At 41.5% G+C, this 17,843-nt stretch overlaps 1 protein-coding gene across 2 annotated transcripts in view; it reads right to left on the bottom strand.

Moving 5' to 3' along the window:
- ANXA3 (annexin A3) overlaps positions 1-17,843 on the bottom strand; it is a 52,905-nt gene that overhangs the window by 19,836 nt on the left and 15,226 nt on the right. For both annotated transcript variants that reach the window (XM_053590770.1, XM_053590845.1), the window contains exons 3-7: positions 13,055-13,142; positions 9,674-9,768; positions 7,138-7,251; positions 3,708-3,798; positions 689-768 (exon numbers count right to left, since the gene is read on the bottom strand). In XM_053590770.1, coding sequence (XP_053446745.1) covers positions 689-768; positions 3,708-3,798; positions 7,138-7,251; positions 9,674-9,768; positions 13,055-13,142 — 468 coding nt within the window. The remainder of the gene's footprint in view (positions 1-688; positions 769-3,707; positions 3,799-7,137; positions 7,252-9,673; positions 9,769-13,054; positions 13,143-17,843) is intronic.

Genomic DNA, 17,843 nt, shown 5'->3' with positions numbered 1-17,843 from the left:
TTGGTGAGAAATGGCTTAAATCACTTCCTCTCTTACACACGCCCCTGTAACTACATCTCATCCCTGAACTTACCACCTTTCTCATCAAAGTTATGAGCTTTCTAAAAAAAGGAACAGAGGTGTGACCTCATTTGGTCACATGGTGATTAATGGCTCAGCAGCTCTTCCAAGGTGGCAAGGATGAAATTGCAGTAAATCATTTTCTTTTTTTTAAATGCTGAGACTGATACCAATCTCTGAATTTAATATCAGTCTCTGAAGACAATTCTTCTGTATCAAGCTTCCTACTTAATTTAAAAGATAACAAAAGAAATACATATTCTTTGGAGTCTAGAATAAAATAAACATGTTGTTTTAAAACTGAGGCACTTATAATGGAAATGAGTAATTATTTTATGTCAGATGATCTATCAGAACATTTTCTAATGTTTTATGAAACCTGATCAAAGTACTTCCAAATACTGACCACACACTTTTTTTTTTGTTGTTGCTGCTGTTAGGTCATTATGTACCCTTTTATGATCTTGGCTGAACATTACATGGCTTAGTGGCAATGCACATGTAAAGTAAACAAACCATTTCATAAGGAAAACTAGAATCTCATTGTCTCAGTTTGGTTATTTTTAAACTCCTTAAAAATTAGTACTGAGCATGCAGCTCATCGACAAGTTAAAAAATAAAAGCTTACATCTGCCAAAGTCAGCAGAGCTTTCCGGAAGTCTCCAGATGTTTCAGAACTAATGTCATCTCCAAGACTCTTCTTATATACTGAAACCAAACAAGAATGAAATTAAGCCTTGATAAGATGAAAAATATTATTATAAAACAGAGACAAGTTTAAATGCCAACACTAGCAAGGAGTGAGTAGCTGATGAAATTAACCTTTCCTTTCTATTTAACTCCCTGGTGCTCTCCTCTGTTGGGAGAGGGATACTCTTTTCTTGCGACTATTACTGCACTGTGTGTTGTGGCAGATAAAAAAGAAAAGGAAGACTTGCCACCTTGGATGGAATCATGGCTCATTTCATCTGACGATGGCACTCAGGAGCGCACAGTGGGGAAGCGGGGGTAGGCAAGCGACTAGTGTGCCTTCCAATTTCCAGGGTCACCTTCTTCTATAGTAGCAGAACTAACCTCTAGCAAGACATAAAGCTTAAAAACGATATTCTCAGCTTTCCTCTTATCCAGGTACAGCTTCATGACTAAGTTCTTTGCAATTGAATGCAGGCAGACAAATGTGACTTTGCTGGGAAGTTTCCTTAAAGGGATGAACCATGCCCATCTTAGCCTTTCTTCCATTTCACTGCTTTTGGACACAGACTGATGCCTGGATCTTGAGCAGCCTTCCCAGACAATGAAGACAAGGACTGCATCTCAGTGATGGCATAAAAGGAATCAGGAAGGGCCCTGAGTTCTTGAAAGTTTTGATGAGCAATTGTACTGGTCCTAGAACTTCTCAGCTCTACACTTCTCCTTACATATGATAAAAACAAACTTCTATCTTATTTAAGCCATTTTTTTTTTGTTTTATTGAATCTAACCCTAATCTTAATGAATACAAATTAAGATTATATTGCTTGGTATCTTTCAAAAGCAAGAAAGCTACCCCAAAGAGCACCATTTCCCTTATCAAAAGCCAACTGTGTGTTCACGTATTTTAGCACTAACTAGCTGTAGTCCCTTTTGCATGGCCTGTGACGTGCAATGCCCATCAGTTTTAAATCTCTATCCTGCTCCACGTAAAGGGTAATGATTCTCTTGGAGCCCCTATACACCTGGATGTAGGTGACACAGGCGCCTAGCTGCCTTCTACCTGCGTCATTCTCAAGAACTCTGTAAATTGGCCACATAAATTCTCATCCTTTTAAATCAATGAAAGACAATTATAGATAGTGACATGAGATTATCCAATAGCAAGAACTGTGTTCAGAGGGACACTTTCTCAGCATTATTTTAGCTTCTTTTATGAAATCTATACTTTTTCAAAGCAGTTGATATAAGCAGAAGCCACTATAAATGAGTTATTTATCTAAATGATGACACTTAGCAAGCACCATTATCCCTAATAGTTGTGATTTTGTCACATTTACCCTTCATTTGCCTAGAAAAATTTTTTAAATTTGAAACTACAAAGTCCCAGAATGAAGTTCCTCTTTGTTAGACCTTAGGGAAGTGTTTTGTAATTTTAGAATTATCTAGCTGAGACTTTATAAGTCATCTCATGCTGTCTCCCCAGGTCTTCCTTTACCCCACATATTTTGCAGAAAACTAGACTAAATATAAACTAGACTAAATATATGAAAATTATTTCAATTTGACTATTTTATGCATTTAGAGGCATAAAAGATATTTGAATCATGTGGGGGCCTGAACTAGAACTTTGAGTTTCTGATCTCTGATTCAGTAGCGTTCTCTCACATCACATATCATGAACTTCAGAAAAGTGGGGAAAGAGGCGACCATGACCTCTTCCACTGTAAGAGCTCCTGGTCACACACTTGACCTCACTGAAACACAAACGTGGAAACTGTGGCTCCCTTGAAGTACTTAGAGCAGGTTATAGAAGGCTGCAATATAATAAAGAATTGGGCTGGTCTTTGTCCCTGGTTCCTGCGAAGTAACCTCTAAATCTCTGCAATTGTTTCAGTAATTGGGAGTATCTTTGTTACTCATGGTGGTCTCCTAGGACCTCACCTGAGTTTATGCTGATGATTCAGAATAGAGACTGGTCACATCGGAAAGACCAACTGTGTGATTACAGGGCTGAGTCTCTGAGCCACAATATGGGCCCAACGTCTGGGGAGAGGATGGGGGCTGGAAACTGCTCCATCCCAGGAATGATGACACAAGCCATCATGCCAGTATAATGAGACCCCAGTAAAAACTACAGACATCAGTGATCAAGTGAGCTTGCTGCTTGGTAATAATGCACTACTGTGCCAGGAGAGTGGAAGCTTCATGTGGACCCTCCAAAACCTCTCCCTACACATAGTCTGTGCATTTGGCTGGCTTTTATTTGTACCTTTTATAAGAAAATTATATTTGTAAAGAGAGCACTTGCTTGAGTTCTGAGAGTTATTCCTGTGAGCTACTGAACCTCACAGGGTAGTTGGTTAAAAGTGTGTGTGGCCTGGGGACACCTGAGCTTTGGGGTTGACGACTGCAGCAAAGGCAGTCTTGGGAAGACTGTGACCTTAACCTGTGAAGCCGCACTCACCCTGGGTAGGTAGAGTCAGAGCTGCACTGCAGGGACTTTCCAGTTTCTACACAGCTAACAGACTGTTGGGTGTTTCGCTAATTATACTGAATCTACACGCTCAGCACATCCTCTAAGTGGCTCGTCTAATTTCCCACTCCAGAAATCATGAGTCTAATCTGAGAGCTTTTAACATATAATAATGTATAATAATTCGAGTCTCTTACATCAAGGCAGAGGGCTAATTCAATTAGGCAAACTCCACTGCAGCTGTAATATTATGAATGTAAAACCTTAATGCCTCTGTTATGTGGCAGTTTCTAGCTCTGATCATATTCTCATATTTTCTGAAGAGCCACAGTCTTCAGCCCATTGTAGAATGTATCCTCCTTTCTCTAAGTTTTGCCTTCTCAAAATGCCTTGTGAAGAAGAGATTGGGGGGATTCTAAGAAAAGCAACACAGCTCACATGTGCGTGAACAGTGCTAAAGGTGAGCAGAAAACGCGATTACCTGTGTAATATGCTTGAGAGATCTCCTTTATCTGCCTGCTTGTCCTGGTTGTTAAAATTTCAATCAAGGCATCTTCATTTGTTCCAGTGCCCTAAACAAACAAACAAACAAAATATATATATTTTTTCTAGAACACTTCAAAAGCTTAATTCCATGCCTTTCTGTCTTACTATCTTGTTTTATACTGACGAAAGAACACTTTTGAGTAAATTGATACTAAGTCCCATATTACTCTAATGTGGTTTTCTTATTTTTCCATACATTTTAGTATTAAAATAACATGAATTGTCTGGAACAAACTGACATCAAATTTTCAAGCAAATTTTCTACTTTAGTGTAAAAAGTCATCAAAATAATTCTAGGGAGAAACAGTATAAAGGAAAACACCTACGGTGTTCAAGACCAGAGGTGACAGTGTGTCAGGATGACCATACTGAGCATTTGAACACACCACCGTGTTCAGAATGAGCTCTCCAGGATTTTCAATGAGTTCATCTTGCACTCCTCTACTGGGTTGGTCAGCATGTACTGTCCTCTTCATACAGAGAGGTTTCAAATCCCCAATAATCTGTGTTATGGGCCCAGCTGGCCTGGGGACTAGTTACCTCTCAGCCTTATTCACTGAATCACTCTGTGACTCCAAGGGAAGCCATTTACACTAGGATTTGATCAAATAAGACCAGTGAAGCATGTGAGCAGAGACTAAATTCTGTCCCTTTGTGGCAGACACACCTAGTTGCCCCCAATATCTCTTTAGTCTTTCTTGCTTAGTAATAAAACCTCCAATTTTTAACTTGGCACACAGCTACCTAAATAAAGGCTGTATTTTCCAACTTCCTTTACAACAAAGCTTACCCATATAACTAAATTTTGACCAATGGTATTTATGCAGAGATATCATGTGCATGTACTGGAAGTGTCCTTAAGAAGAGTGAACCTTGGTGGTCTTTTACTTTCTAGTCGACTAGGATAAAGTTATAAAGCCTGGATCCTGAGCTGCCTTTCATCTTTGACCAAAAAGTGGAAGCCATGAGCTGAGATGGCGGAGCCTCAGGATCTAGGAATTCTGATGTGGTGGTGCCACCACGCCCAGCTCTGCAATGCTTACTTTGGATATCATTTGTGTGAAAAGAGAAATTGTTCCAGTCTTTGCTGATGGATGTAATCCTTACTATGACACCTGCTACCCTCCCCACGTGCTCACCATGGAGGTTCACTGCTCAGATTTCACTTCAAGAGAATCTGTTGGGCATTTGGGTCTGCCCTGATCACATTGAAGCTGCATCAGCCAATGACTAGAACAGCAGGGGGACAGGAGTGGGGCCATTTCTGCCCAACGTAGGACTCCTCCAAAGGGCAGTCTTTGCTCAAGGCTCCCCAACAACCTGTCAAGGTTTTCTCAGAGCTGTGCCATGCACTGAGGCCTGCCTGTCCTGCCTTCCTCCCTCCATCACAGGCATCAGCCCTGCACTGCAGGTGGCTCGCCCCACCCACCTGCTCCTTACTCTTACTCGCCCCGCCCACCTGCTCCTTACCCTCACTGGCCCCGCCCACCTGCTCCTTACCCTCACTGGCCCCGCCCACCTGCTCCTTATTCTCACTGGCATTCCCTACAATACATCTCTTGTGCATCTAATCCCATCTGACCGTCTGCTTCTTGGATCTTGAACCACTGACGGGAGGACAGACTGTGGCTTACACCTCGGATCTAGACTTCCTTTTTTTCCCTCCTTCCTATCAATACATATGCTGAGCCACCTACTTCCTTCCAGGTGTTGACCTAGGAGCACATACACATCAAAACCAATGAGGTTCCCTTCAATGATGGTTTGTCTTTTGGTTAGAAGGGAAATAAACAAATAGACAAAAAATAGACAAGATGATCTTAGATGATAATAGGTATGATTAAGAAAATATTAATAAAAAGTCTTTGTAGGAAAAGCCTTCTAGATAGAAGGAACATCATGTGCAAAGATCCTGGGAATAAGCTTATGTTCGAAGAGCAGAGGCCAGTGTAGCTTTGTCATTGAATAGGGAGGAGGTGTCAGTTTTATTGGCAAACTTGGCCAGGCTACAACCTCCAGTTTTTCAAATACTATTCTAGATGCTGCTGTGAAGATGGTCTGTAATATACTTTAAGTCCCTTATCAACTGACTTTAAGTGAGGAAGATTATCTAAAGATGTTGCATCTTCTAGGCAGGCTTGATTCAATCAGTTGAAAGGCTGTAATTGTAGAGATGAGGCTTCTGCCAAGAGGAAAAGATTCTGCCTGTGGGCAGCAGTTTCAGCCAGCGCCTGAGTGTTCCAACCTGCCTTTGCTGACAGCCTGCCCTATAGACTTCAAACTTGCCTAACAGTCCCACAGCCATGTACCAATTCTTTATAATAACTCTCTTTTAACATACATGTGCTGGCTATTGATTCTTCTTCTGGGGAACCCTGACTGATAGAGAATTTTTAAAAGTCACCAAGACAGGCAGGAGCCATACTATGTTGGGTGATGAAGGTCATGATAAGGAGTTTAGATTTTAATTGTTTGAAATCATTGGAGATTTATGTAGGCAAATATCATAATCTGATTTGTAAAATAACTTAACAAAAATAATTTTGACTATTCTGTGAAGAATGAATTTGTGGTGGGCAAAAATGGAGGCGAAGGGCCAGTTAGGAGGCCACTGATAAGGCCAGGAGATGATGGTGGTCGGACTGGACAGTAGGATGGACTTTGAGAGACATGCACACCTTAGCAATGGACTTTGAACTTGCTGAAGATTTGGGAGCTTTGAAGGATAAGGGAAAGTAGAGTTCAAGGACAATACTAGGTTTTTAGCCTAAGTGCTATGGTTGGTGACAATGCCATTTATTTTCAATAATGACTCATGTTAAATAAACAAACAAAATAAGCATATGACAATATTCTTTTAGCCCATGAACATTTGGGCTTAAGTTTCCACAACTGTTCCCTATTTTAGAGTCATTCCACCATTTGGAGAGCACAGACCAAAAGAGCACCCTGTCTCCGGTGTGTCCTGGAAGAAAGCTAGGATTTCTTTTTCTTTCTTTTTTTTTTTTTTTTTTTTTGAGACAGTCTTATTATGTCACCCTGGATACAGTGCAATCACATTGTCATACTGAGCCACATATATCATACAATCACAACCTCAAACTCTTGGGCTCAAGGTATTCTCTTGCCTCAGCTTCCTGAGAAGCTGGGACTGCAGGCACCTGCCACAATGCCCAGCTATTTTTAGAGATGGGGTCTCACTCGTGCTCAGGCTGGTCTCGAACTCCTGAGCTCAAGCAATCCACCCACCTCACCCTGCCAAAGTGCTAGGATTATAGGTGTGAGCCACTGCGCCCAGCTGAAAGTTAGAATTTTTGATAACATAGTCAAATTCTGGGCAGAAATGGCTTGTGGAGGGATCATACCTTCATGGATTTCTTCAGCTGCTTTGCATCAAACACTGCTGGTGGAGTCACTAGGGCCACCATGAGATGTTCAAAGTGTCCCGAGAGATCACCCTTCAAGTCATCTTTCAGCCTCTAAAATGAAAAACGAGGAGACTGTGAAATGCCTTTCCTTTCTCTTTCTCTAAAGCACTTAGTGACACGAGAACATATGAGTCAGAATCAGACAGAAACACGCCCTCTACAGGGGATGAACAGATGTGCTGAGCCTGTTTCCATGAATATTAATCTGCAGTTTATGATTGCTCCCCAATTTTTCTGTTTCATACAGACTTTTTGAAGGAGAGCCAAAGCGGAGGGTTATGTGAATGCCATAGTCAGGCACTTGGTGTTATTATAAAAAGCGCTTCCGGAGCCCTCAGCACCCTGCTGCAGGTGAAGCCAGGGCGGCGGCAGCCAGGGCAGGAGCCCTGCTGACACCAGCATCACCGGCAGGTGCCCTCCTGGCGCCCTGCTTCTCAGCAACCACCGGAGAGCTCGGAGAGAAAGGAAGAGGGAAGAAGTGGTCAGTTATTTGCCTCTAGTGAGAATGCGGAACTGGGAATTGGCAGGCATAGTTTTCTGGCAACAACCCCCAGGGAACCCTTGGTGGGCGATGGGGCCGACGTTCCTTATTGATGTTGCTTGTGGCACTGTTTTCACATAGCACATAGGACAGTCCCTCCTCCCTGCTTAAAAACAGGTAGCATGGTTTTTATTTTTAACATCTAAAGAAGTAATACTGTGTAACTTTTGTCCTGCTCCTGATGACTGTCAGCTCTGCAGCAGGCTGGCAGCATCCCAGCCTGGGATGAGGTGGGCACAGAGGGGCCTTGCCAGGCGGGGGGCACAGCAGGGCACGTTCCTGCTGAAACAGACGGGGTGAAGCCAAGTGTCCCAGAGCTCCTTGAACGCCGGTGTTTTCCTCTCTAAATGCTCAGTACCACCACCACGTGCCCTCAACACGGCGCTGAATCTTATTTCACATCTCTCATCGTGTCCCACGGTCAGAAATGGTTGCTCTCATTCCCCTCCATCCTTCCTGTGTGTTTTGGAAACGCTGAACAGCCAATGGATCATCCACGTCCCTGTACGTCAAAGTGTTGTCTAGCCCAGAAGCTTGGCACTTCATTTGATTTGGCAACTGTTTCCTGGACACTTGATCTATTCTAGGGATTTAAAGATGAGCTACACAAAACCCTTACCCTTAAGATATGCCTTATTGGGAAAAATAGAAATATTCAAAGATAAGATTTCAATATAGTATGTTAAGTAACTGATAAGGGAACTCAGAGAAGGGTGTCTTTGTGGAGCTGGGGGGCCTGGGGACACCCTCCAGAGGGGATGCCTGTGGATGGTCCCTAGACACTCTCCTGACACAGGGAACCTTGTGTCAGGCTCAGTGGACTCACTGGTCTGGTCGGACCCCTTCCTTTCCATAGTTCACTTTCCATTAACAGCCAAAAAAACTCTTAAAAAAAATTGGATTATATTATTTTTCTGCTTGTAAACCTCAATGGTGACCTACTCTCCTTGGAATAAAATCTAAACACTGTGCCTAGATCCAAGGCCCCGCAGGTTCTAAGCCTCTGTCCAGTCTCATCTCTCTCCTCTGCCCTCTTCACTTTCTACATTCCTGCCATATGGGAATTCTTCCTGCTTCTCAGTTATTCCCAGTTTCTTCCTGCTTCAGGACTTTTGCATTTGCTGTACTTTCTGCCTGAACTGCCCTTCTCCCAGATCAAGAAGAGCAGAACCCCTGCCATTGCTGAGCCTTGGCTGGGAATAAGTTAACGAGCTGTGCTGACATTCCTTCAGAGCCCTGTCCACAGGGGACATTTCACCAGTCACTGTCTATCCAATCACACAATTTTAATTTTTTCATATCACTTACCAAGATCTGAACTTATTTACTTATGATTTTTCTAATAGAATGTTAGAGGGAAGAGAACTTTCTATACCAGTGTTATCTGCAATACCTAGGCTATCCCCTGACACAGACACCTTCTCACTTGACAAACAGGTGTTGAGCAAACCAACCGAGCAGCAAAGACCAAGTCTTACTTGTTTTTATAGTTAGTTTCCAGTAGTCGGTATGTTTACATTTGCTAAATGATTAAGCCTATAATTACATAAATATTTTAAAGTTAGGAGAGAAATTAAAAGTCGTCTAAGATGGGATTTGGCAGATAGTCAGCAGGTAACCCTCTGCTGTGGGGCTGCCTTGTGCGCCGTGACAGTAGCCTCCTGACCTCTCCCCACTAGGTGCTGGAAGCAGCCCCGCTCTCATAGATGTCTCCATTCAGGCCACCTGTCCTGCTTTAGAACAATGGTCCAGAAAGATCAAATAACATGGCAAAGGCTATTTAACCAGGACAAGGCAGAACCAGGACTCAGATCTGAGGCTCCTGAGTGGATGCACAGGGCATGTGGTGTCACACTTGGGATGAACATGTGGGAGCTACCACAGTCCGGGACGATCATCTCTCTGCTGCCTGTTGGGCCAACCGCACTGTACCTTCCCATGAGCCGCCTGGTACTCCTTGGCAATCAGCTGACGCTGAGCGTTCGACCTCTCGGTCAGGATGCTGATGAGGGTTTTCTCATCGGTTCCTAAATGAAATGAAAATTGCTTTACTCACCATCAACCCAAACTTGCTCAATGTACATATATCCTGAACAAAAGAAAAATGATCGAGGGCCTGAAACAAATCCACATGGTAATAAGGCATTTTGATTTTTAATTTCCAACTTTTTACCAGATTGGGATTATTATTTGTTGTGGGTTTACCTGGTTTAAGGGAAGGAAAGTTAACTTTGTTTGGATAGTTTTTTTGGGAAGAAAACAAGCATTGTCCCAATACTCTCATCTGTACATCAGGCAGAGCTAGTCCTACGGGCTTTTTCACCCTGGTGATGCCTGGTTATTGTCTCGTCACCTCCAGTCTCTCATACCTATACTAGACACAAAAGTCTTTTTTCTTCTGGAGAATAGGAACCAACACTCAATTTAGAACCTACCTGTACGAGGCTCCTATTTACTCACTGTCATAGCCAACATTCACAGTGACCCTATGAAGTAGGCAGGATTAAGCTAGATTGAGCTGTACTAAAGATAAAGACACACTCAGAGAATTTATCTCACTGGCCAAACCCACACAGCTTGAAAGCAGTGCAGAGAGAAGTTAAATCCAAATCTCTGACCCCCAAACATGGACACCTCCCTCAGGCATTTCACACCCAGATACTTAACCAACTGTTTGTAAGTCAAGGATAATACCAGGCCAAGGCTGGTATTGTCCTGAGAATGATCGTGAGGTCTCTCTTTTCTTGGTAATTATAGCATTAAGATAAATATGGAGAGTTGGGCTCATTTCATTTGCTGTGGAACACCACACCTGGTTTGGGAAGCTGTGAGTTGGCTTGTAGGCCTTTGGCATGACTAGAATGGTATAAAAGATCAATTAGAACTCAGGGCTCAACTTTTCTGCATCCAGGTGACCCCTACAGATATTTGTGGCAGCAGTATACCATCTACATCAATCATGGGCAAAAGAATCTGCAGACTTCATTAGCTGCTGGGGCTCCCCATGAGGGATGCTGCCCTTCTGTGACTTTGGTCTGGCATTCTTGCATATAGCTAAGTAAACAAAGAATTAGATTAAAGCCTATTTGTGCTCTGTGGGCCTGTTAACCACCTTGGACCTGTCCCAAAATCTGTGTCAGTAAGCTATTGGACACCCTAATTGCACATGCATTCAAATCAAACTTGCATGCTCCAGGATTAATTCCTTGTATTTTCTCTCAAACTTCATCTTTCATCCTACATTCTCTCATCCATGACATAGCTATGAATATAGTTACCCAATCAAAAATCCTGGGAATCATCCTAGACTCCTTTTTCTTATTTCCTACATTATAGCAATCGTCTGCATCTTCTGAATTTATCCTCTCCTCTGCCACCATGTCCTTATCATATTTTACCTAAATAGCCTCCTAACTTGACCCCCATATAATTAATTTGTATACTATTTTCTAAACAGAATTATAAAAAATGCAGTCTGCTTGGGCCATTCCTTGGCTAAAATTCTAATGGCTTGCTGTAACTTTCAGGATGAAGTTGTAGCCCCTTGGCTCATAGACCAACTTGTTACACAAGCTCTGGCCTTATGCCTATATTCTCACTTTCCACCCCTTCTCTGAATCTCTATGTCTTACGCACCAAGACTCCAAACATCCCAAACTGCTCATGGTGTCATGTAGCCTGCTGGCAGTTTCTCACCTACTTTTGCACATGCAACTAACTAACCCATGCTGCCTCAGGGTTCAGAGACTGGATCTGACACATCCTTAATTCAAATGCCATTATGGCGCCTGGTTCTGGACTCAGAACATGTTGAAGTGGTGCTCACAGACAAAAACCTCCTTCTCAAAGTGGGCCGCCAGTCAGAATGCAAAAATTGGGAAAGAGACATAATGTTAAAAAAGACAGACAATAAAATGTAAACATCATTCATTGATTTGGTTTAGCCCTAACCTCCTGGAACGAGTCTACTGAACACTGGGTACAGATAGGCAGTAAAAGAGGTAAATGAAGAAATAACTGTCTTTAAATAATGGAAGGAAATGTAAACACAAACCAGGCAGAAATAAGACAATATTATACTAATACAAAGCCCTAATAGTATATTTCACAGAATTTGATAAACTGATCCTAAGATTCAGAAGAAGGAGCAAAGAACCAAAAAAAACCACTTGCCTTACTAGGTATTTATTGTGTCATTATAAAATTATAATAATTGTGAAAATGTTATAAATCAGTGTGAAAAAGATGACTTAGAGAAGATACTTTTATAGCTTATAATTTATTAAAAAGTATTTATATCCAGAAATTATAAAAAATTTGGCCAATCATGAAGAAGACAACTCAACCAAAAAATGGATAAACTACATGAAGAATTGATCCAGGAGAGTGTAAGCAAATAAACAAGAAAGGATGCCTAACTGTATCGGTAATGAGTGTAGAGTTATGGAACAAAGACAGTTATGGAGTGAGATACAATTTTAAACCCACTCAGCTGGAACAACGGAAGGTCATTACTGTAGCAAGTATTGGTGACGGTGTGGAGCAAGAGGAAATCCTCATCCATTGCTGGAAGAAATGCTAATTTCTAATGAAAACAAAAGAAACACTAATTTCTATATTCATTTCAGGGAGCAGCCAATTTGGCAAAATTTCTGGTTAACTTGAAGAAAGGCATCCCTTTCAACCTAGAAAATTCCAATTTTTGTCCTATTCTAGAGAAGGCTAGCAAATGTGCACAAGGAGACATAAAGAAGACTGTTCATTGAAGTATTTTTATATTGTGATAGGACAGTATTACAGGCAATTTAAATGTTCCATCAATACTCCCACTTTATGAGATAGTGATGCAGTTAAAATGTAGTTAAAATTAATGACCTAGAGCTAAACGCATCAGCATGGGAGGATTCAACTTTGTGCTGTTTGAGATCATGCAAAACATTATATACAGACATATGTAGTCGTGGTATTAAACGTTTCATGGGAAGAAACTCTAATTTAGGATGGTGTTTATCACTGAAGAATGAGGTAGGAATGAAATCCAGGACCAACAGACAGGGACTGTATTTGTAATGATTTATTATGATGATCATTGGTGGTGGTAGCAGTTTTCCATATGAAGTAAAGACAGCAAATGTTAAAATTTAATAAAATTAGGCTCCTATATTTTTCCTGATTGTTTCATAATTTACAAAATCCCTGACAATTTCTCAAATTGAGTAAGCCAATTTGGGCACACTCAACCTAGGTACTTTTAGACTGACACTTTCTTGATCCGCTTCGGTTTGAAGAAAGGAATTATAACGCATGACTCACCAATTCCTCTGATTGCCTTACGAATAGCCTCAGCATCCACTGATGCGCTAAAGCCTGGATAACTCCTTATTGTTCCTCGGTGTCCAACCTAGAAAGAAATATCAGAAAATCTCACTGGTTCAAAACAATACTTTTCTTGATATTACACAGCATATTCCCATGCACTTCCGGCAAGCAGGTGACAAACCCATAATTTGCACATCTTCCTACCACTTCAGGAGAATTTCAAGAGAGAGTTTCCCCTCGCTATGCAGGCCGTGTCACGTTCCCACATATAACAGGAGGCCTTTTTTTTCTCGTGTAACAGATTACAAATATAAAACACTGGTTCTCTAGAGCAATGAATTATGTTAATCCTGGTGGCTCTGAGAAATATTTTCTTTAAAGTGGCATTTTCATGAAAGCAACAAGGAAGCTGAAATTTCCTACATCCTGTTGTTTTTCAAGTGATAATTCAAAGCTCTTCAGGACTATCACACAGAATTGTGGTTTATAGACTTTAAGATGTTGAAGTAGCATGGACCATTGCCCTTGGCAAACCTTATACTACAGGACAATTACCTGAAAACCCCATTAGGACTGTCTGTTCTTGAGCTTTGTTTAATGGATATGCAATTGTGGTTGATAAATTCCCTCCTGAAACCTTCAAGAACAGCATGGAAGTAAAAAACATCATGCTACTAATTTTAAGACATAAATTAGAAGCATGCCAGCAATCTGGGGAAGATTACTACAGAAAGAATAGAGTATTTTAAAATTGCTTAGAGTCTGTAGAAGGAAAGCCACAAAGACTTTGAGAAAAACCAGAGTAACCTGTACTGATTTGCACTAGAATGTTTATTGCAGCTAAATTCATAATTGCCAAGTAGTGGAAGCAACCCAAATGCCCATCAACTCATGACTGGATTAACAAACTGTGGCATACGTATACCATGGAATACTATTCAGTCATTTAAAAAAAAAGATGGAGACTTTATGTCTTTTGTGTTTACCTGGGTAGAGTTGAAATACATTCTTCTTAGTAAAGTATCTCAAGTATGGAAAAAAATATCCAATGCACTCAATACTAATATGAAACCAATATATCAACAATTACAGGCCCACACAAGTGAGAAAGCAAAAATAATAGGGCGAGGCACCTGTGGCTCAAAGGAGTTGGGCGCTGGCCCCATATGTCGGAGGTGGTGGGTTCAAACCCAGCCCCAGCCCAAGAAAACTGCAAAAAACCCCTCAGAAAACAAAAAAACCCACACATACATTGGGCAGCGCCTGTGGCTCAAAGGAGTAGGGCACCGGCCCCATATACCAGAGGTGGCGGGTTCAAATCCAACCTGAGCCAAAACCGCAAAAAAAAAAAAAAAAACCCAAAAAACAAAACCCACAAATATAGTCTAGCAAGGGGGAGGAGTAAGGAGGGGAGAAAAGAGGGAGAGGGGAGAGAAAAGAAAGGGGAGGGGGGGAGAAGTGGCAAAGGAGGAAGAGGGGGGAGGGGAGGGGAGAAGGAGGGATTGCCCGGAGGAGCAAGAGCACTTGGCTGCACAATGTGAGGGTGTTCGGCACGTCCCCTAGGTGAAGGGCTCTTCTACAACTTGAACTTTACCTTGGTAGTGAGAATAATGTAACCTAAAAATTTGTACCCTCATATTAATTTGAAATTAAAAAAATAACAAAAACATAAATACTGGAAAAAGAAAAGACTCCGTCTTTATAGCAATAATGTTTTCTTTTTAAACAGGATTTTTTCATTCTCTCATTGAATGATATTGACCCTGCTGTCCTGTATCCACATGGCTTCTTCTAGGCCCCCCCAAGTGTTTAACGTGCTCATGGAAGGGTTTTATCTCGTCATGATAATATGGATGGAAAATTTTAATGTTCTGGCATGGTGAAAAATGACAGTCTTCTGTTCAACAGATCAGACTGAATAATTTGTTGTAATACAATCAAACACGACTTAATCAAGCACCAAAAATAAAAAAAGTTTCAAATCTAAAAAAATAATTAACAAGTTAGAAACTAGTTGTTAATGTGCCTGACCTGACAACACCTGTAAGAAATCAGTCACTTTAACATCATCTTTGGAGAATTCTGTTTCCCTGATGGTTAGTAAATATTTTACGGATTCACAAAGCTAAATGGCTTCATTTCCGTTCTATCTGCCAAAGAATTTTTTTTGCTAAAATAGGAAAATCAGGCATGTAGCCATCTATGAACTTATGTGTTAAACTTATCTGTCCACCTTCCACGTCTGGCATTTTAGAACCACCATGATACTAGAGCACGTGAGCTCCAAGCCCAGCACTGTGCCAGGCACTTTATACAGCACGTTAACTGCAACCTGCATGACATCCTGACAGATAGGAATGAGCCATGCCACATAAGCGGCACCCAGACTATGGAGACTGGAGAATTTGGTCATGTCCACACAGTTGACTGAACAATGGAATGTGAATTTAAACTCACACTAGACTGTTCTCCTTCCTTTCCTTCCTTATTTCCTTCCCTCCTTCCCTCCCCTGATAACCTTTGGAGACTCAGTGTTCCTTGAAATGTAGCGTCTGCACCATCTGGCCTAATACTTTAAAATACATATGACCAGACTCCATCCCAGATACACCGAATCATATTCTTTAGAGACAGGTTGTTAAATTCTGTATGTTTAAGAAGCTCCCAGGTGATTCTGGGCCACACGGATACTTACCTGGCTGCTTATGAATGCGAGAAGACAGAACTGTGGCCAGAGCCTAGTTGTTTGTGAATTATAAAAACTCAGGGTTTGCACCGTAGCTGTGACCTTCCCACTGCCCTGTATCCCCTACGCATCAAATATGCCACAATCTCACCGTGCAGAATTAAAGCAGGATGAAATTCCCGATCTATTATGCAACTTTCTACCTAGTAAGAACTACATGGGGAAGAACCACTTGTTTAAATTAAAAGAAAAAAAAAAGTACACATACACACACCAGCTTGAAAAAGAGCACAGGAATTTAATGAAATATTTAAAATTGCTTCTTCAGTTATTTCAATGAAAGTGTTATTTATTTGATAGACTTGGCTGTCCAGATCTTTTAGAAATATTTACATGGCTTCCCCCCACCAAAAAAAAATCTTACAGTAGATATATACACGGCAAGCAGAGCATAATGTGTTTTACGAGCATCTCATTTAACTCTTACCAGGACCTTAATGAGGTGGATCTTATTATTTTCAACTAAAAATGGAAGAAACTCAATCTCAGAAAGATTATTTGCTTGACAGAACTCTGTGAAGCAGGCAACATTGATAAGGACAGACTCCTTGGAAGCTGAAACCCATGTCTCAGGACTAACGTGCCTGTGTTCTATACCACATCACAGGGCCTCAGAGGACTTCATCTTAGTGGTTCTCAAAGTGTGGTCCCTGAATCCGCGGCATCAGTATCACCAAGGAACTGAAGAGAAATGCAATTTGCAGGACCTGCCCCACCCTCACTGAGTCAGCAACTGTGGGGCTAGGATTCAGAATCTACATTTTTTTTTTATTAAGTCATTTGTACATAGATCATAAATACATTTATACCACTATGGGATTCGATGTGTTGATTATTTGTACAAGTTGGAGTGCTCACATCCTACAAGTCTTCCAAGTGCTTCTAATGCACATCCAAGGTAAAGAATCTATTTCATGCTCAGCTGCCTAGAAAACAAAAGTAAAAATGAGCAAACAAGCCATGGATTCTTTCGGGCGTGGAAGATAAAGAATTGGACAATGAGCTCATTCTTTCAGGAATGTTGGCCTTTTTCCAGCCAAACAAAGCTGTTTACATTGCCTGCTTCAAGGCAGGCTTGATTCCTTGATGTTTATATTACTAATCTCTACGTGGCGGAGTTTATTTCCAGTCTCCCAGTACATGCAGTGTCAGTGCTAGCAAGATGTCGCACAAATGCTTGGCAAAGTCTTTTCTTTTTTAATCTTGTTTCATCAGATCCCTTAAACACATTTAGTTGTTTTCCTTTTCTCAAATTTGACCTTCATATGCCCCCAAAAGGAAAATGATGCTGAAACAAGTTGGAAAATAAATTAAAGCAAGGACTGTCTACATTAAGGGTGAAAATAACAGGAGCTGTTCATTCTAGAACAACTGCTGCTGCTCACCACCTGCTGAATGCTGTCCTAAGCAGCTTTCCCGCATTCGCTTATTCAATCCTCACAATCAACTTACATGGCAGATAAACAAATCCTATTCACAGGTAACGAAGCTTAAGCAACTTGCCCAAGTTCACAGCCAGCAGATGGTCTGTCTCTTCAGTCTTGGCTCTGAATTACTAGACTAAGTGGCATCTTATTTGAATCACCTTTTTCGTGCCAATATAATTTTTCCTGATCTCCAAAAATAACCCTTCAGACAGGTCAGCAATAGCCCAAGATGCCTTGAAGCCACAAGCTGAGCCTGGGGAGCTCTCTGCCATGACCCCTGAGAATGGCCCATTGGCTTTTGACTCACAAAAGCCACACAAAGTATACTGAGTTTGCAAGAAGTTAAACATTTATACTCAGATGAGTGAAAGAGGAAAACACAAGATGCCAACGCTGCTGGCTGATCTGAGACATATTTAAAGGCAAATGCTCCAGAGCATGAATAGCAGGTGCTGCAGGGAAATTCTGAAGATGAAGCCACGCCACTCGGCACTTCCTAAGGCCATAATAAAATAATCAGGGTTTCAGGCTCGGCACCCGTAGCACAGTGGTTACCGTGCCAGCCACATCCTCCAAGGCTGGCGGGTTTGAACCCAGCCCAGGCCAGCTA

This window comes from Nycticebus coucang, chromosome 1 (genome assembly GCF_027406575.1).
Source record: "Nycticebus coucang isolate mNycCou1 chromosome 1, mNycCou1.pri, whole genome shotgun sequence".
Classification (NCBI taxonomy): Eukaryota; Metazoa; Chordata; class Mammalia; order Primates; family Lorisidae; genus Nycticebus; species Nycticebus coucang.
This window is presented reverse-complemented; position numbering and strand designations above follow the sequence as displayed.